Source organism: Nipponia nippon, unplaced genomic scaffold (genome assembly GCF_047370975.1).
Source record: "Nipponia nippon isolate SJK-2023a ecotype South Korea unplaced genomic scaffold, ASM4737097v1 scaffold_8, whole genome shotgun sequence".
In the NCBI taxonomy this organism is placed as follows: domain Eukaryota; kingdom Metazoa; phylum Chordata; class Aves; order Pelecaniformes; family Threskiornithidae; genus Nipponia; species Nipponia nippon.
The window spans coordinates 32,296,934-32,318,281 of record NW_028262402.1 but is presented as its reverse complement, the minus strand read 5'-3'; the positions used below and the strand labels follow the sequence as shown (position 1 = coordinate 32,318,281).

Below are 21,348 nucleotides of genomic sequence, written 5' to 3'. Positions count from 1 at the left end.
TACTGAGGAAAGAATACAAAAGAATTTTTTTGTGAAAGTTGCACATCTAGAAGTTTACAGAAAGCTGGCTACAGATGGATGAAAACCAAAACAGGAGTTAGGATCCCAGATCCCTAAGACCACTTTGGAAATTTTAGCTTTTAACTTTAATAAAAATAGATGGGTAAGGAAAAAAATTAAACATGATATTTCTAAAACCAGATAATTCTAATAACTTATCATTAATTCTGCATTTAAGTCAGGAATACTGAAAACTACAACCGAAGAAGAAATACAGAAACTTAAGTCTGATTATTTTTTTTTTAAATTTATTTATTTCAAAGTCATAAATAACAGTGGTTTCAATTTTACCATGTAACTAATTCTTTCCTGAACAAGATAAGACAGTACATTACCAGCTCTGGAAGGACTTCAAGTAAAGCTCAAGTTCATACTACTAATTAAATTCTTGGCTGGTACAAGGATCCCCTTCATATTTTATAAAAATGGGCATGTGTTTTCCCTAGTTGCCAAATATAATACCTCTATTCTTTAAAGCATTTTTGTTTGTATCCCCAAGGCCTTGAAAAAGATTCTTAGCAGCATCAAACAGGACTGACCTGTTTCTTAGTCTTTCTCTCTTCTTGTACACAAGCACAGCAGCAAATGAACTCCCATACAATCACAGAACAGAAAAAAAACCCCAAGAAATCTCAATGGCACTGCTTGTCCAGAGATTGTTTAACATATGTTTACTACTGTCTGTTTTCAGTTCTCTACAGGAAAAATAATGTAGCAGTCTACAAACATTTAAAACACTTTTACACAAGGATTCAGTAAACAATCAACATTAATAAATATTATTTGCTCCTTCAAAAAGATCAATTTTTGAAGAAAATAAAATGTATTTGGCTTGCACACAATTTTAGTGCATTTTAAAATGGTCAGGTGGAACGAAAAAACCTTGAAAACAGTCCATTTTTAGTACCTGCCCCTTTCTGTGTGATTTACCTAGTAAACAAATACAAAACATCATGGCTTTCTATTAAAATGCTCAAACAATCTATTTAAGAGCAGGAGTCCATATTAAAATCCACAGTTGCTTGTACTAGCAATCTAAAAATAAAACACCCATATTCCATTAAACTTAAGTTGAAGGTTGTCTGTGCTGCTGTCCTGTGAATCCAGATGCTTTAGCCAAAGAAAAATTTTTAAACGAATGAAGGGCCTGTATTGCAATTTAATAGTGCTTAATATCCCTCATGATTCTTGTTGGGTCCTCTTCTGTGAGGCTTTTCCCTGAGTCATGTATTTATTGGAAAGGCTGCCTAGGATGGGAGGAAGAAAGCATCACACTTTAAAGGTTTAAAGAAAAAAAAAAAGAAAAAAGACATAAAACAACTGAAAATCATGAGAAAATTACTGTTAAGTCAAACTATAGTGAAAGCACACACAGATCAACTTTAGATCATTACCTGCTGGAGGATGGTAGGAAATATTAAAATACAAAATTGAAAACTAGCATTGTTTTCAACTAAACACCTAATGACTAATCACTTTGTGTTTAAAATCCCCAAACTTATATTTGAAAAAGCCTTGCAGTGAAAACAGAAAATACTGTGTCTTCCCAACAAAACTGAGAATTTAATTTGAGATACTTCATTGCAGTTTAGTTTTCCAAAGTTTATAAAGACTATTTAGGTCCCCCTTCAGGTGCCCCAGAAAAGATTTATATATTTTATTGAAAAAACCCTAGCTGCTAAAAGGTTTGCAGAGTTGCACTAGAAACTCAAAGTAGTTAAAAAAAGCAGTTGCTTCTTCATTGTACCTGTAAATAAGTGTGTGAAATTACTGTAAGGAAGCTACATTTGTAACGATGCATTGAACACAAAACATCTCTGATCCAGAAAGAGTACATAAAGGCCTTTATATTATCATCTGACTGCTCCTTGTAAGTTCAATTTTAACTTCCTTGCATTTTGGCAGCTCAGACCAAGGAGGTGCTTTGATAGTCTCTCCTAAGTTAGCTGATCATGTGGAATTTTAGACAATTACTATGAGGAAGCCTCACAACAAAGCGCTCCACATGTCATCCCTGAAGAAACACAGAACCCCACATATGCCAAAACAGGAGAGAGGAATAGAGATTGATAAAAACCCACCATATCTTTCTGCAAAATAAATCTACCAGAGTTAAAGAAAAAATGCACAGAACTGACACGCCTAAGTTCTGCTTCCAAAATAAAACTGAAAAAAATTGCACACTTTTCCAGTAAAAAAAACCCAGGGCTTCACTTCAGAATTATCTAGCAACCTGTCCAGACTGCTGCTGTGTTCAGCAAATTAGGCAGAGTTCCCATAAGGACTGATGGGGAAAGCAAGTTAAAAATACATGCTTTTATGCAGAATTTCTGAATTGAAATGAAGATATACAAACCTGACTGGGGACTCAAAAATACTTTTCCTTTCTGTTTCTTCTTTTCTTCATGTATAAGCACTCCCTATAAACAACATATACACATTGATGAACCAACAAAATTGAATTATGGCATTCTACAATAAACAAAAAAAAGGTTCTCCTTGAAAGCTTAAGTAAAGCTATTTTTAGTTACTTTATATGAACTTTAGCACATTAAAAGAGAAAAAGATCTGAGAAAAGGGACGCTTGGTGTTTACCTGATTTAGTCTACCAGCATGTTTGGCAGTGCTGGGTAAAGAAGGGGATCCACACAACACTTCTGGTTTTGAACCACCTGAAAAGATCATAATATAACAAAGATTTGCTAATTTGAAACTAGTTTCCATTTCACATATTGTAACATATAAAAACATCAAAATATTTGCCATCTACCTTCATAGCATGTAGAAGAGACGACACTGTTACCTTCCTCAGTTTTATAACGTGGAAAACTGGCACAATGAGGTGAGATGCATCTCTAGTTAAGCATCTCAGTTAGGAAACCTACAATAAATTAAGCTCTGTATCCTCCTCTAGAATCAGAGCGAGACAGGAGCTTCAGAAAGTGAATGCAGACATGGTGTTAAGTGAATTGTCCATAGTCTCACACAACATTTGCAGCACAGCAAAGAACGAAGTCTGATGTCATAGGTCCAGTCGTTCATAGTCCTCTATTTACCTAGAGAGAACACTTGCTTGCTAAGCAAGCAAAAAAAGACAAAGCCCAACCTACAGCAATTCTCTTCAAATTCAAATATAGTAATTCCCAAAATACAGGTAATAGACAAAAACTCCTACTCCAGAATTCATGATTTTAGACTGTACAGCCTCAGGATAGTTCTCATATAATGAATGTTATGAAATACACCGCTGTCGCTGACTACAAAAGAGCCAGGCATACTCCCCTTCACCTTGGCAAACTCAGTAACATGGCAAATGGAATGGTAGACAATGAGAGCTCAAAGTTAAAGAAACTCAAAAGTTAAATTTAGACTTGACTTACACCTTCAAAAGGTGTATAAAGCTGAATAAAATGTGGCTTCAATTTTTAAACATCTTTTCTGTCCAACCAACACTTCTAGTGGTCTGTCAAACTAAGAACACTTCTAAATACCTTGAAAGTTCTGAATATATTTGCACCATTTTCCTCCTGCTTCCAGTACTTTGTTAGCACAGTTTTATGCCCTCTTCCACCAATTACATCTGATTAAGAAGAGGCTCCTGAACTAAGCCAGACAGAACATTTTTGCTAGTAGAGAAGAGCTGGTTTGAAATTATGTTTATACAAAGGATTCCTATTTGTTACTTTAAGAGGTAATCTTGAGTAATCTGTAGAGCATACTTTTCCCAGCATGAATTTAAATGCTCCTAGGTTTACTTACAGGGAAACAATAATACTGTGTTCCTTTGCAACCTAACTAAAAGAACCATTCGCTGTCTTAAGGAGTCTCATTTTTATCTTAGAATGATTTTCCTTTACAACACAAATTATGAGAGATCTGTCTTATGTGAAAGATGATTTAGATACTAGTAAGCAAGTATTTCATTATTTTGTTCAGGTCTATCAGTCAGGATCTGGATTAGGGGGCATTTTTGTAGGTTGTGTTTTTTTCTTTTCTAGGCCAAAGTTGCAAACTGACTCTATGAAAAATTAAGACAGATTGCTGTATCCCTCCAACTGCTGAGTTGGCAGGAACATTCTTTACTTCATTCACAACATTCTACCTGAGCAATCTGTACACTTTCACAGTGACTTCAGGGTCTTTATGGAATAATTATGGTTTAGGTGATGTGAAGAGCTAGAAGGCTAGCTTTTGTTTCAATTATCATGTACTGAAAGAGAAGCTGTAATCTGAAACATCAGCAAACTCTTATATAGTAAGGACAATGGAAGCAATTTCAACATGTTAGATGCTCACACGCTTTCTATTAAAAGCATCTTACCTGCTAAGACAAACCATGTCAAATCTCTTGGGATACAGCAAAGTTCTAAAACATAGGTGAGGATTACCGGAAAACTGACTAAATGTGACTACATTTAAAAAAAAAAAAAAGAAAGATAGCATTTACGTGATGCCATTCAAAGCAAAAACCTTACCCATGAGTCAACCCTGTTAAAAATACCAAAAAACATAAGCTCTATTTAAACTACTCAGCTTGATCAGTTTCATACCTGCAGCTCCTTTATACTGTGGGCATTCCTTTTTAATATGGCCTTCTCTTCCACAGATAAAACAACGTTTTTCTCTTAAGTCTCTGTCTTCCAGGCGCTTCCACTTCTCTGCAGATTGCCTGGGAGTCTTTTCTCTTCCCGTTTCCACTATTACCCTTGCTAGTTTCCTCTTCTGAGGTGTACATAGGTGCAACTTTCCCTCCTTGATTGAGCTGTCCTTCTCTGTTGTTTTATTCTGAGTTTCTTTGTCCTCTTTGCTTCTTTTTTCCTTGCTTTCTGTGTACCTCTGGTTTTTGATATCCTCGTAATCACGACGCCGTCTTAGTCTGCAGGAGCAGAAAAATGCTGCAGAGTTCATAGGCCTTACATACATAAGCAGAGGAAGGAAAAAAAAAAAAAAAACACCAAACCACAAAACCAAGTGCTGTCTACAGACAATAGATGTATTTCATGTATTTCTTCAGTGGGTTACATAAAGGGTTAATGTCTCTGTCCACCAAAGAGTGCTACACTGATGTAACATATATTTAATACTTTAGCTTTACAATTAGATTACAATACAGCCCTAAATTCTAATAATTATACCTCAAAAAATGCAAACACAGCAGAAAATCTGGGTGGTGGAGTTTCAAAGACAGTGGAAGAAAAGAAACACTGAGCAAAATGCTAACAAAGTATAAAAAATAGGCATATAGTTCTATTTTTTTCTTCTTGGACAATTCAATCAGGAATATCACTTCCTTCTGAAACTCTGTATATTCACAGTATCTCTAAACGTCTCTTCTACTGGGAGAAGCTTTTAACATTCTACATGACTTAAAGAGCTAGCAGTGGGGAAACAGCTACCACTGCCGGACTGGTTTTATCTAACTTCTTTATACATAACCTAGAGAAGTAGACATCAGTGAAATCTCCAAGTCCGCAGATGATACTAGGCTCCTTCTGTCAGTCAGATGCAGTGCTAATGGCAAGCAACTTGAAAATACCTCACAAAACTGGATGAATTGACAAAAGAATGGCAGATGAGCTTCAAGGTGAGCTTCTCTTTTTTTAAAGAGAAAAGGAACACCTGGGGAACTACAGGCCGGTCAGTCTCACCTCTGCCCAGCAAGATCATGGAGCAGATCCTCCTGGAAACTACACGAAGGCACATCGAAAACAGAGAGGGGATTGGTGACAGTCAGCATGGCTTCACTAAGGGCAAATCATGCCTGACAAATTCGATGGCCACCTGCAACAGGGTTACTGCATTGGGAAGGGGTTACTACATTGCAAGGGAAGAGCAACTGACATCATCTACCTGGACTGGTGCGTAGCATTTGATACAGTCCTGCACAACATCCTTGTCTCTAAATTGGAGAGACATGGATTTGATGGGTGGATCACTCAGTGGATAAGGAAGTGGCTGGATGATCGCACTCAAATTGTTGCAGTCAACGGCTCGATGTCTGTGTGGAGACCAGTGACAAGTGGTGTCCCTCAGGGGTCCGTACTGGGACCAGTATTATTTAACATCTTCGCTGGGGACATGGACAGTGGGATTGAGTGCACCCTCAGCAAGTTTGTGGATGACACCAAGCTGAGCGGTGCAGTTAATACACTAGAGGCAAGGGATGCCATCCAGAGGGACCTCGACAGGCTAAAGAAGTGGGCCCATGTGAACCTCATGAAGTTCAACAAGGCCAAGTGCAAGGCCCCCACCTGGGTCGGGGCAATCTCAAAAACACTGATACAGGCTCGGTGATGAGTGGATTGAGAGTAGCTATACGGAAAAGGACCTGGGGGTACTGATGGATGAAAAACGAAGTACGATCTGGCAATGTGCGCTCACAGCCCAGAAAGCCAACCGTATCCTGGGCTGCATCAAAAGAAGCATGGCCAGCAGGTCGAGGGAGGTGATTCTGCCCCTCTACTCTGCTCTGGTGAGACCCCACCTGGAGTACTGCGTCCAGCTCTGGAGTCCTCAGCACAGGAAGGACATGGAACTGTTGGAGCAGGTCCAGAGGAGGGCCACAAAGAAGATCAAGGGGCTGGAGCACCTCTCCTATGAAGAAAGGCTGAGAGAGTTGGGGTTATTCAGCCTGGAGAAGAGAAGGCTGTGGGGAGACCTTCTTGCGACCTTTCAGTACTTAAAGGGGGCTTGTAAGAGAGATGGGGACAAACTTTTTAGCAGGGCCTGGTGCGAAAGGACAAGGGGTAATGGTTTTAAACTAAAAGAGGGTAGATTCAGACTAGATATAAGGAACAAATTTTTTACAATGAGGGTGGTGAAACGCTGGAACAGGTTGCCCAGAGATGTGGTAGATGCCCCATCCCTGGAAACATTCAAGGTCAGGTTGGACGGGGCTCTGAGCAGCTGAAGGTGTCCCTGCTCATTGCAGGGGTTGGACTAGATGACCTTTAAAGATCTCTTGCAACCCAAACTATTCCATGATAAACAACTCCAGTACACAGATGAGTACCACCAGACCAGGGCAGGTGTGTGCTCTAACATCTCTTACACAGCAACTGCAGATGCTGGGGGAATGCATGAGGAGAGATTACAGAAAACAGCCAACTAGCGTGCCCTCCATAGACAGCATCTCCTACTGCAATGGCTGGACAGAGGACTCAGATGTGTCAGTTGTCTTACCCCATAAGGCATTTATGTTGTTAGATGCAAAATCCCGTTGACTTTTGCTCTAATGTTCTATAGAACATAGCTGTGTATGTGCAATGAACTGGGGTTTCACTCCAGAATACAAGATTAAAAATCCATTGCATCTGAGACAGCAGTTTAGACATTGAGTAGATTTTCACATCACCTTCAGCCTTCTTGATTTTCAAATTATCATCAGCTACTGTACTTGCATTTGCTGAAGTTGCATACATTCCAAAATTAACAGTCTCAACAGTATAAGTTCACAGTTCTCTGTTGTGTAGCAGAAAGGCTACTTCACCCAAATCTGATCTAAGTAGCTTTTTAGCTACTTACCTAAAAGTGCAGGTAATTTTTAACTATAGCTTTTAACATAGACAGACTCTAAACAAAGGTTAGATTTTTCCATTCACCTTACAAGTGGGCACAAAGGCTTTCAAGATTTCATTCTCTTGAAATTTTATTTGCTGATTTTCGCTATTTTATAGACATGAAGTCTTTAAAGAGCTTTGTCTTAACTAGGAAAAAAAATCTATTGGTCAGTTTTAAGATTAGACAGTTCATAATATGAAGAGCAGGAAGATCAGTTCAGCATTCATTTGTTACAAGAAGGTAGTTGCTGAATTTTGGACATCTGGTTACTCAGGATCAGGCAACTTTCTCTTGGATGTAAACCAGGACATTGGTCTAATATGTGTGTGCTTAAGAAAAGGAATGCCGTGACATTCTTGTCTTGCTTTTTGACATGAATTGCATGATTCTGCAAACATGACAAAAATGTGTCTTGCTGAGAGCAGCAGGATTCTAGAAGTAGAAGCTATTAAATGAAAAGATACAAAATGCTTTCGTGAATGCTTTTCACAGCACACAGCTATTCAGCTCTACATTTAGATTCTCTTTGACTACTGCTTTCCTATATAATGAAGTGCAGAGTCAGCATTACTACCTTAAGCTAAGTAGTTTTTTGCAGCCTTCTATGAAAAGATTCTGTTAAAAAACACTACAGATGATGCTGGCAAAAGTTCAGTAGTTACGCAACACAGACCAAAAATTTTTAAAGAAAAACAACACCATCCACCATTGCCAAAACTGGTATTGATACATTTTCATTTCAACAGTAAAGGAAATAATCTGCGGCATGTAGCATTACTATGCTAATCTTTCTTCTAAACAAACCTAAGGAAATGTTCCACACAGATGTCAAAAATATACTCACTTTCTTCTCATGGGACAATCTTTCATGAAATGGCCAATTTTACCACAAATTCTGCAGCATCTATCATTTGGTGCCAATTCTCCTTCCGTTAGTACCTCTGGATCAAAAAAGTACTCCTGAGGAAGAAATCATGCATTTAAAATGAAAATCCATACACTTGGGAATCAAAACGGATAAGCAAGTGTTAAACAGCAGTTAAGAGTCACAGAGAAGAATAAACCTTGTGTGTGTAGCTGAACTCCTGAAAGACCTGATGAGGTTAACTGGCCACTGGCCTCTTCTTTACAGGCAGTCTGCTGACCACCAGGTCTGCAAGCTCTTTTTTAAAACTGCAGTTTTAAGAAATGGTAAGCCGGTTTTGATAGGGACTAAAATATGTAAGCCTGTACAATGAAGCTCTGACTTGATTAGTATTCTGCATGCCAACACATTTTAAATACAAACAACATGGAAACAGTACTCAGTAATAACTCTCAAGATTTTAAGAGTACTGTTGAAATTTAAGAGAGAAGAGCTTAAAGAGAGCATAACCATACTCCTGCAAGTGGTATGTTATACCCCCAAGAGCATGCACATACTGCTCTTAGAAGCAACTTACCATTTTTGATGGATATTCTTTAGGAAATATTTTTATAGGGGTACCAAATACCCTTCTGCCATTGATAAAAGCCTTCATTATAAAATTTGTCACTGGGGAAGAAAAAAAAAAAAAAAAAAAGAGAAAACATCATCAAACAAGCCAGTAAAATAAGATCTAAGACAAGATCTTCACTTTGTACCCAAATTTTTTAACAGGAGACTTACTTTTTCTTGACAATCCAGCTCCAAGGTTGTGGTTCAAATCAAAGGGGTCTGTACAAAAAGCATTACAGGCATTACTCAAGTCCAGGACAAGATCAGCAATGTATACATACACATGAACAACCCAAGGCAGCTATTCCCGATGCAGAATTAATACACTGAAATTGAACTGTTTGAAAATTTATTGAAAAGGTATTAACTCCATGGACAAAGGATCACAGCCGTCCAGCTCTGAACTGACTTAAGTATTGTAAAAGCATAAGTTGAATGTGCAGGTGAGAGAGTAGAAATTCTTTCCATGGAAGTCATATGGGCCAGAAAGTGGTTTAGGGAACAGTTCTAAAGCATGTCACTGCATTTTCTTGACAGACACCATGGTATTACTTACCAGTGTAACCAGAGGGTTAAATTGGTCATGTAAATATGGACTCAGCTAAACTTAGTATTTGTGAGAAAACCTCAACTGCACTACAGCTAATTTCTTTTCCAAAGGACTTGGTTAAATCTATTTTTCTGTCAGTTACTGTTATCATGAAAAGTGTGAGGTCTGCTTTGCAGCTTCTTTTGAGAAGAAAAAAAAACAACTAAGAATAATTTTGAGCACTACTGAAACTCAATGGGAATTTTGTGATGATTTCAAAACATGAGCAAACAACAACTTAAAATCTAGTAACAGAAAAACAAATAAGCCTTATGGAAAGACCGAATTTTTCATGTGGGCATTAAAGAAATTCTACATATTCATGTAATTCATGTGCTTTTACCTTCAATTACAATGTATTTGGAGGTCCACTGCTTCTTGAAAGTTGTAAGCAGATTTTTTCTCCTAATGCAGATGACATGCTCTTTAAAATCAAATTCTTCTGTGTAGAAACGGAGAAGTCCCAGCCACAGTTGCCCAACAGATTCAGTGTTTTTACCACAGTCTGGCCAAACAACTGACTGAAAATGACAGAAATGTTTTTACTTCCAGTACTTACATTAAGCAGAACAATTTGCATAACTTGGAAACTCAAACAATGTAAGTCTTATTTTATAAAGAAACACAATTGAGTTACACCATAATACTTCCCTTCCTTTCATAATTGGTATTAATAAGCCAATATTTAAAGTATTTTTTAAAATTTTAACAACATAAGTGGAGAATTAATAAAACTTCTAGCATTAGGTTTTGCCTGTTATAAAAAAGAATTTATTAATTCACTTTATGCACCTGTTTAATACAAAATTATTCAACAGGATTAACCAGCTATGACTAGATATGCAGCTGGTATTTGTAGGAGTTATCTCCACCCAGTAATGTGACACACAGAGCAATTAATCATCAGTAACACCTTAAAATATTTTTTAATCTATTTTTTTCAGATTTTTCAGATTTTTTTTTTTCCACAGATGAACTACAACTAACAATATTCTTAAAGCTTTACAGCATGGGATTGGGATTTTCAAAGCAATAGCTACTCCACTTCCATTTCTGTATTCAACCACCATATTTGAGGACAATGTTTCTTGAAAAAGAATTCTTCTTCATTTGCAAAGCTACAGGTAACACCATTTCAAATTAACCTTTCTGATTTACTCACCAACTCCTCTATCTTATCAAAGAAATAAACATTCCAGCCATCAACTAAAATTTCAGGCTTTTTTGGTTCTTTGTAGATCTGAAAGCATAATATTAAACTCATTAGAAGAGCCCTTCAGATTCAGCACTGACATTCTTCTGGTCAATACTGTGTACAGATACTCATTTCTTTCTTGATATACTGTACCTCTTGAAGAACAGGGATGACAGGTGGTTTTCTCTGTTGAAGAAAATAAAGCACCATAAGAGTATATGCATAAGAAGAAAGGCTACCTCGAGATGCATCTCCAATGTCACATATCTAGAAAAAGAAACACGGTTTTTATCTTCTATGGTTATCATCTCTTGCTGCAGGCCCTACTGCTTCTAAGAGTGTCTGATATATACTTACCTTCGTAAAGACTTTCATTGTGTAACACAGATATTTTACTCTAGGATCAATGGCTGCATATGATGACAGGAGTCTTGTGTTATGCAAGGCCTATAAAAATAATATAGAAAATACAGGAGCTCTGAAGAAATGAAGGAATAAGCTGAAAACACAAAAAACCAAAAACTCTCGAAATGCAGATGTGAAGCCCTGCGTAGTAAAATGTATACTGAGAGAGGAAGCATTCAACAGTGAGGTTATCCCCTAATCTGTTAAAAAGCTGATCAACATCCTTGATCTGCACAGAAGTGGTACAAAGCAGCATTCACAGAACAGTACTTCAGAAAGGGAAGCATTAATCTACTACTGCATTCTCAAAGTATTTGGTAGAAGGTAAGTTCATGAACTAAAAGATTTGAGCCCAGAAGTGTGAAAGCTATCAACTGACCCATAGGGATGCATAACTTCCAGAGGAAAACTTTCAGACTTACTTAGTGGTTGAGGTATCTTCCTCAAGACTCCCCTTGAGCTCATACAAAAACTTCAGAAAGTTTAATACTTGGCTCTAAAACTTACTTTTCTTTGATGTTTCAAGGGACTGGCTTTGAAGTTCAGAGAAATTGAAAAAAACCCCCAAAACTTGTGTTTAAAATATTTGGCCAAGAACTTGTGTTTTTTTGTAAATTCTAACACATGTTCCAATTCAGGCAAGCTGGGTTCAAAATCAGTATTCCAGGTCTCAAGGCTAAGCAAGAGCCATGATGGGAAGTGGGGTGTAGGAAATGTATAGTTCTATTATTTTGTCTCTCTCATTTACAGAAAGACTTAAACACCTAACCCACTATTTCTTACTATTACTGAAGAACTAATGTATTTTCTTAGAAAAGTGACAACTCTGAAATTGCAAGTGGGCAACTGACTCCACTCATAGTCAAATTAAAATAAAAGGTTTGGAAATTGAGAACTATAATAGGTAATTGGAAACAGATGATCACTGAACCTCAACAAAACAATCACTTCAATCTCAAGAAGCAGACCCACATTTTTCTGTTAAAAAAAATAAAAAAAGGAGATAACCTTACCAGAGTATTATATAAGCTGATGTCTACTTCAAGACCACTTCTGACATGGAAAAATTTGACAATTGGGACTTTAGCAGTTGTTATAGGCAAGACATTTCGTAAACCTAAGATGACATGTTTAATTACTGAATGACAGCAATACGGTTGTAACAGTATCAAATGCTCTACAAATAACTTCAAACTGTAGTAAAAGGCTGCAAAATAAAATCTTAGTTGATACCAAAATTGTATTTCAGTTGTATTTTAATATTGATTTTAGGCATTTGTCAAACATGATGAATCTGCTAAATATAATATTTATACATTTAGCCACCCAATAGAAAAAGATCAGTCTAAATGTTACAGAGAAATAAACTTAAGAGATCATTGATAGTTCACTCCAATTATATTAATGTGAGGTACACCAAAACAAGCACTATAAAATGATAATTTCTTGTATAAAGAACAGAACTCCCATTACAAACTTGTATCAGCCTACTTTTTACTATTAACTTATTAGGCACTGAACATACAAATACAACGTAACCACTAACTTGAAGCCTCCAGCTTTAACTTAGGGTTTGTTACTATGCATGTAGGTTATAAATATACTATTTGTCCAATTCAGATGTGGTCCTATAACATTATAACCTCATAGACCTACATATGCAAACAAAAATAAATCCAAATGTTCATAACATATAACCTCATTCTTACTAACATTAAGCTCTTCAATATAGTTTTATCTTAATGGTTTTCACAAATAGTGCCCCAGAACATTCTCACTACAGCAACTGAAGTCACATAAACAGAACCACTTATTTTAAATTTCAAGAAAGTTACCTGGCTGTTTCTTGAGAACTTTTGCTAAATCTTCAATGATTCTGATGCAATCAAGTCCCTAAGACATTAAGACAAAAAGTTGAAAGTTGTATCTGCTACAAAGATTTTAGGCAAGCCTTTTATTACTTGCCATTAAGCTTAAAGCTGTATAATTGAGAGTTTCCTATTATATACAATTACATGAATACCAGAAATTGTTTCAAAATAGCACTTGTAAAATCAACACTAGATAGTATCCTAACATAGGCTTATAAAAAGTTTATATTAAGCATGAAAGGGGATTGATGCCTTTTCCCACTGTCTCCCATTCTAGTTGTTTATGCTAGAAATCACGTTATTTATCTGCATAGCTAATGCTAGAAGTAATGGTAGCACAGAATTCAGAAGAAAACTGACTACTGAGAATAGTTCTTAAACTCATGCCTAGACCAACAGCAAAATCCCCTAAAATAATCTGCCTTTGTGGCACCGATTTGTGTTTTCTTCTAATCTGAAAAGCTTTTATAAAATAATAAATTTGTTCCACTATATGCACAACATAACCATAAAATTTTGCATTTATTAAAAAAAATATTTTCAAAATACCTCAGCAGTTTCTAGCCCATCCATTGTCATACAGATATCAAGGTCACTTTGTCTGAAGCCAAAGCCATTTTTTGAGGAGCCAAACAAATTCAGCTTGGTTCCTGTAAGAGATGTGATAGGTTATAACGTATCGATGCAAAAATCTCAGATTGTATGTAGCTTCAAACCACTCCATGTCTTCTAAAGCATGCATGAAAACATTACTATCTTTCTATGGTACATCAAAACTTATTTTCTTATCAACTTTGCTGATGAGGAAAGAATCACTACTTTTATTGGCTCAAATGACCAGCCCTGACAGATCCAGAAACAAGTTAGGTTTTCCAATAATTAAGTCATCAGCATTCAGGTCTGAGCTGAAATCTGACAACATATGTAAGACTTCTCTCTACAGAGATTTTCAGGATAAGGGCCTTATCTGTCCACATACCAGGCTCCAGCCAAAAAAATTTTTTGCTAATTTTAAAAGACTATGAACTGAAGTCCACATGTAGCAGGTAAGAACTCCAGAAACAAAAAAAAAACAAAAAAATCAAATAGCTAAGTTCTGCGGATAGGTCAAACGTTGTGCCTGTATTTTAAATTATTCCAAAACCATCAAGTTTCAGTAGGAAAGACTACAAAAAAAGCATGTTGTTTGTAAGAGCAGATGCAACAAGAAGTTTGGCTAGTGAATGAAGCTAAAATAACCATTATAAAAGTGTTCCACTACTGCTTTGATTGTTTAACTTGCCATTGTTCCTTCCTACTAATGTGTTGCATATATGACTAAATCAAAAGAGACTTAAACCAAAGCCTTAAAGACTTACAATAGAAATTAATGTAATGAAGCACAGCAATACTGAGCAACAATACAGGTTAAAAGTTCAGAACTAAAGAGTTTATTATGCTGATACGTTTTCTTGGAAAACACTCAAAATATGAACACACCAAAGTATAAATATTAAGCTAGAACTGCCTAATTACCTGGGAAATCCTGTCGAATGAAGTTTTCCAAGTTCTGTCTTATATGTTCCCGAGCCTGATCCTCTACATTATTTGGAGCAAAATCATCTGGGGGGGTGGGGGGGAAGAGAGACAACAAGTCAGGCAAACTGATCTGTAGAAAGAGTCAACAGCAAAGATTCAAATGAAAAAAAGTGAGGGGTTTACAGCAGGGGGGGGAGAGAAAAAGCAAGAGAACATTCACATGTGAAGGAAAGAAAGCAAGGATGAAGTAGAAGAGAAATACCTGTTCAAAGAAAAACATTAATTAGACAAATAATGCATTTTGTCTGGTCAGAAATGGCGAAAGAGAAAGGAGGAAAGTTGGGTCACTCTGAAAAGAACAAAAGTGGAGAAGTGTTACAAAACAGTACTTTGTCTCCATTTTTTCTAGAAGTCTTTGTTTACTAAAAACCCCAAGTTAAGGTACAGTAATGAAATTCAAAGTAGATAGAAATGTAAAAGCATCTGTCAAAAACCCACCCAAAATTAAACTCTTGGAAATTATATTAAGACGCCTAAATGAGTAATCAGAGAGCCAGTGTTGGAAGATAAACCTAAACATTTTGTATTTTTCTAGATTCAAACTCCTCAGTGGTCCTATTAAAGCCGTTACAAATCTCAGAATTCTATGTAAGACAGTTGGATGCAGTGTAGCAAATAAACCAGCCACCTTTATAACACCACTAGCCTGTGGTTATTTCACTATTTTTTGCAAATCTTTTACTACCACACAACAATATTCAAAGAAAAAAAAAAAACACTTACGGTAACACTGGACACAAACTTGATCTAGAATAACTGAAAATTTGGGTGTCAGTGCCGGCAGCGGGTCAAGCTCAATTTTCTTGAAGTCTTCTGGACAATCCTTCTTTAAATGACCATCCCGTTTGCACAAGCTACATACTACTGTAGGAGACTGCATGAACAGAAAGCAAGATTGGTTTTAAAAACTACAATGCTTTAATGAATTTGAGCAACACTTTCATATAACTGATAATAGAACATAAGCAATATGTTTATGTTCTGATACAGCTCACTTACCTTGCCCTTTGTAAAAGCTGGTTTACTGAACTCGTAAAAGAGTTCAGATTCTAAACACTGTTCTGTTGCTGTGTTCTCTTCAAAAAGGCTCCCCTTCTCAGTGAGATCCTCTTGACTCAAATTGATCCTCAGAGTTCCATCCACATTTTCTTCAAAATGTTTGTCCTCATATTTATTGGGGATGGAAAAATCTTCTTCTTCCTCTGACAGTGCGTCGTCGTCTCCAGATCCAGTGTATCTGTTATCTAGTTCATCTCCAGCTCTTAGGATAACACCGCACTCTCTCTGGTTTAGATGACTTGGTTCTTCCTCCTCTTCCTCCTCATCATCCGAGTTAATAATTTGGGATATTTGACTCTGTGCTGAACATTTGAATTTTTGGGGGGATTCATCCAGTTCATCAGTACCTTCAGTGCTCTCCTCATCAATGTCAATCTTGTCATCCATTATACCACTGCACTCTAAGCCAAACTCATCACTCTCTGTAAGTGCAGCATTTTGAAAACCTTCTAAGTCTGAAGTACTACATGTGTCTATATCGTGTTCATTCACTGTAACAGGGAGATCTCCACTATCGCTGTCTTCATCTATTCCCTGCTCAGTAGTCAAGATATTATTCCATCTCCTTTTTTGTTGTTCATGTTCTTCCTCTTCCTCCTCCTCTTCTTCATTTCCACTCTCTGTCTCTTCACAACTTGGTTTAAAATCCTCATTATCTCCAGAAATAACTTCCTCAATTATACAATCTGAATCTTCGTGGGAAATTCCCAAATGACTTATATCATCAGCCATTTCTTCTTCTGTGACGCTTTCTGAGCCATCACACAGTTTTGAAGAATCAATTCCATGTGCCTGGGGCGTACCTGTAGTCTCTGTTACGCAATCTTCCACTACGGCTGTGTTTGTTCTACCATCCAAGTTTTGCAACTCGGAATTTTCATGCTTTATAGCATCTTTCCCATGGTCCAGCATTTGTGATTTCTCTTCACTGGCATTTGGAGAGGATTTTTTGCTCAATTTTGCACTTTTTTTGTGAGGCAAGGCAAAATACTTGTAAGTTGCTCTCAGGCAGTGTAGAATATACTCATACACTAGCTGGCTGTTCAGAGTTCTTGCCACATTCCTTTTGACTGAATATGGGTCTAGTAGAAAGAAGAAGTGAGCCAGCAGTGTAGGAGTTAACTTTTTTTTTGAAAAAGAATACACTTATATCCTTACAAAATTTGAATATGCTACTGTCAGTTACTCTAAAACATTGTGTAGGGACATAAGATCTATAAATTGTGCTGAAGACAATTTTAAAGTCCACTTAATTACTTTTGATAACACTGGAAAAAATACCCAAAAGAAATATTACTTCAATTGAGTTTTTTCAAAATGTATTCTACTGTATTATTGGAAATCACAGTCCAATATTGAAAAATTCTAAGTTATTACACACAATGTCAATAGCCAAGACAGTACCCTAGAAAATTAAAGTAACAGTTCTTTGAAGTTTGTTGATATATATACCTTCCACAGCAATGCGCTTTTTAGGCCAGTCCTTTGATTCACGAGACACTGTTTCTTTGAGTCGTATGCTAATAACCAAGTCAGCCATATTGAACTCCAAGGCATAGAAACGAAGCAGTTCTACCCAGAGCTGACCAGCAGGTGCTGAACACTGCTGTCCTGAACCAAATACTAAGGGAACCTGTCAATCACAGAAGAAAATCTTAAATAATATTTAATGCACAGGTGTTTAGCTGTTATACTTGTATTTAATTTGTAATGTAATGTTACAAAATTTATAGTTGCTTCTGTACTCCTGCAATTGCAATAAAAACTGCAATTAAAAATTGGAAAAGATAGTATAAACTCAGATTATAAAACTTCAACATGGAAGACTGCGGCAATGGTAAAGAATAGCATCCGTGATTAATAACAATTACTTAAGTGTTTATGCCATAATTTATAAGTTTCCAAGGAAATATCACATCTAATCTAATTGGACAGAATGGATTATATAGCCTGTTTTTTTTAGCAAAGCCTAAGCTGTATCGTCAACTGTCATAACATGCAATCATATAGCGATATTGTTTCTTGCAAAGTTGTTGTAAAATAAATAACTTGTAAGAATAGTTCAAAGCTAATAGGAAATACTTTTCAACTGCTTAACCTAATTCTGAGATAAAATTGCTTTAATTCTATAAACTATATTCTCCCCTGACAGACTAAACCCTGGGGTCTTATTAAAGAGTTTGAAATAACACCTAATTTCCTGCTAGCTTCTTAGCACCAAGAGGTAAGCATGGTATCAAGCAGCCATGCAATCTTAGTTCAGCTTGTGGTTTTGCAACATAAAACATAAAACAAAAATAGAAGATGGTTCTTTTTTCGAGAACAGCAATGACTGCTAGACTACTATAGAAGTAAATTAAATGGTTCAGACCTTGCCCTTTCTAGGGGAAGTTTCTTGTGGCAAATCAGAATCATCAGTGGGGTTATGCTCCCAAACCACAGCATCATTCTCGACTTCTTTCAGATGAAAATTACTTAATTTGTTTAATGAGAATCCTCCAATCTAAAGGAAACAGAAAAAGAAACATACTGCTAAACATCATGTGAACTTTAAATCTTCCCTCTGCCATGGTAGTAAGTCAAATTCAAACAGAACAAAGTTTAAAAATAGCTGTTCCAGGCCTAGAATAAGCCCCAATCTGCTTCCCTCTTCTCCCTATACTGCTCTACAGAAAGCTCTCAAGAGTTCAGTGCTTTTGGAAGGGTACCCATGTCATAGAACCTTGTCTTTGCACATTACACAAGCATAAATATGTATTTTTGAATTATATGGCCATATACTGTAGGACGTTTCTCTCATTCAGTGCAAAGAGTGGAGAGGCTTTAGGAATGTGTTAACTGCAAGGCCCATGTAATTGGTTGTGGAAACTCGAACATGCACACTCAACATAACAGGTGACTACAAGAACAAAAATGGGTACCATGAATATAACACCTGAATGGTGTCCTGGAGAACTGGATTCTGGATTTGTGTTCATAATACAACTCCTGATATTAAGATGCATTTCAGCTTCTAAACCCCTAGTCTGATCCCACGGGCAGATATCACACCAGTGTGCTCCCCAACTGTGGTCTACATTTTGAAGAATTAGGTGTCAAAATCCAAGACATTGTTTTGGGATGTAGCTATGTAAATTCAGAGTTCTCAAGAGTCTGGAACAAAGGCTGAAGAAGTGAGGAACTAGGCTGTTATGAAGTGCATTATTCAATGCCCAGCTCTCCTTATGCACAAAAGGGGCAACAGAGCACTTAATTCAATGACTAGGATTGTGAATTGCACCCTTACAGCCAAGTATACAAAGGTTAGGAGTAGTCTGGCTGAATTCACATTCCTTCTGAATTCCTGCAGAAATGGCTGGTTTATGGCTTGCTCAGAACAGGAAGAAGCTGACAGCTTACACACCACCAGAAGTGATTGGTCCTCTCATTCATACTATTCAGTGTATTAATACACATACCCATGATCCCAAATAGACAGGTAGAAAAGGCTCTTTCCTCTGTTGTAGAAAGAAAATAACCATTAAAGCGAACACATAAGGTGACAAGCCTCCCTCTTCAGGACGATCAACACAGCACAACTGTAAAAATAAATTGTGCAGTCATTAAAGTTTCAAGTGATACTGTGAAAAATATTCTTTTAATTACTGTTCAGAAGTCTGTCACATTAAACACTGGAAGAAACTCAGACATCTTTGACCTCTTGTGAGACAGACTTTGTTCTCAAGGCCTGCATATTTCCTGGAGTCATGTTATTACGGTAATATTTTCAGTGTAAGAACCATAGGATGCAGACTGGCGAAACAGACAGCATGCATCACATTTGGAAAAATGATGACTCATTTTACGTACATATAGTAAAAGCCAAAAGTTTTTCAATGTTTTTCTTAAATCATATTTTAATTGCAGGCACACAAAGTTTTGGAACAAGTTATTTTACTTCACAAGAAAGTTTTCATGCGCATATGGAAACAAGCAGCTTTTTCTTTCATTCTTTTTCATGATCGATTATGTTTATGAGAAAACTGGTAATTCCATTTCACACACATTCCTCTGACTTGCTTGGTAACAGAGCAGGATACTTACAGTCTGCATGCCACTGGCTGAAGCTTAAAATTCCACTTTTGAAATTTAGTGGAACATTCTAATACACAAATGATAGTTATATCGTTTATAAAATTTACCATTTATAAAAAAATTAAATATCCTTTTGCCAACTCTTTTTCTAAAGACAGTTTTAACAACTGTTTTCTAAACCATACCTACAGTCTTACCAGCATATCATCAATGTTCATTCAATATTTATTCACAGATGGGGGAATACAAATGACTCATACCTTTGCCCAGTACCTGAAGGCAATCACTAAAGGTACTACAGTAGGTTCCAGTTTTCCAAGTGTAGCCAAAAGGTTTGTTGTCAGACAAGCATTCTCATTCCCTGCACTCACTTTACAAATAAGGCCACTAAAACAAACAAACAAAAAAAACCAAAGTAAAAGATCTTGGAGGTTTTTTAAGAACAGCCATAAGTCAGGTGACATCTCACAAAACAGTGTAGCAGAAGGCTTTAAGGAAAGACTTAACAGCCTCACAGAGACACCGTATCTGCAATAAACGAAGCATGGAAAACCAATTTGATTTATGGTTAGGTTGAAAACATATACATTATAATTTTCTCTAAAAGTGTTTTCAAATACAATTCAAATTTGAGTATCTGTTTCTAATGATATTAATTCACTGAACTACAAAAAAAATTACAGTACGAATTTTGTTCATGAATCAAAAACATTGTCCCATACCACACCCATCAGAAAACAGTTTCTATGCTGCTTCCACAGCACAAGAAACATTTTCAAACAGTGAAAGATCAAGGTAGCAGCAAATAACTGGTAATATTTCTGTATCAGTAGCTGTTTATAGAATGTTTCATGAATCTTAAGTGATATCCATTAAATGGGCAAAATAAAATGTCTTTCACTTGTTCTCAAAATACTAGTGAAGCTAAGCAAGCTAATCTTGCCCTTATAGAAATCTATAATTTAATATGGTATCTACATTACCTATAAGGAAGGAAAGTTTCTGCTTAAGTAGTTATCCCAAATGGAAGGGTAAGGGTACATGCTGGAAGCCATAATGGTTGAAGGGATTGGGAAATACACAGCTGAGGACAGAACAACCCTTACCCTCTTATTCTAGGCTAGGAATGACTTGCCCATGAGTGTTAGTTTGTGTTTCAAGATCCATGGAACTGTAATAATTTAGTACAGAAACGTCATTTTTCAGATGTTGGTACATGTAATTTACATTGCTATATACTATTAGAACACACAAAGTGACAACCGAGACCTTTGCTTTTCTCTGCACACCACCACTGGTATTCTAGCATGGAAATCTGCATCAACTTCCGTAAAAGATTCTAGGGGGGGAGAAAGAAAAAGAAGAAGCCATGTTAAGCACGGTGTTGACAAAAAAATATGTTGAACTGGATGCAACTAGAGGAGTACAGCTAGAACTTGAACTTCTTCATAAAATGACTAGTTTTGAGACAAATAACTCA

General features: G+C 36.6%; 1 protein-coding gene across 15 annotated transcripts in view; it reads right to left on the bottom strand.

Annotated features, from left to right (window-relative positions):
• Positions 1–297: 297 nt before the first annotated feature.
• The window catches only part of TUT7 (terminal uridylyl transferase 7), a 33,374-nt gene continuing 12,323 nt past the window's right edge, over positions 298–21,348 (bottom strand). For 4 of the 15 annotated variants that reach the window (XM_087741756.1, XM_087741751.1, XM_087741753.1 and 1 more), the window contains 21 exons: positions 21,138–21,207; positions 20,129–20,255; positions 19,253–19,372; positions 18,166–18,297; positions 17,247–17,427; positions 15,735–16,876; positions 15,459–15,609; positions 14,673–14,759; positions 13,707–13,807; positions 13,122–13,179; positions 12,300–12,403; positions 11,239–11,328; positions 11,035–11,148; positions 10,849–10,926; positions 10,030–10,207; positions 9,269–9,316; positions 9,063–9,154; positions 8,465–8,580; positions 4,611–4,936; positions 2,656–2,732; positions 1,345–2,480 (listed from right to left, as the gene is read on the bottom strand). In XM_087741756.1, the coding sequence (XP_087597882.1) occupies positions 2,286–2,480; positions 2,656–2,732; positions 4,611–4,936; positions 8,465–8,580; positions 9,063–9,154; positions 9,269–9,316; positions 10,030–10,207; positions 10,849–10,926; positions 11,035–11,148; positions 11,239–11,328; positions 12,300–12,403; positions 13,122–13,179; positions 13,707–13,807; positions 14,673–14,759; positions 15,459–15,609; positions 15,735–16,876; positions 17,247–17,427; positions 18,166–18,297; positions 19,253–19,372; positions 20,129–20,255; positions 21,138–21,207 (3,587 nt within the window). In that variant the 3' untranslated portion in view covers positions 1,345–2,285. The other 11 variants (XM_087741754.1, XM_087741755.1, XM_087741761.1 and 8 more) reach the window with 9 other exon arrangements.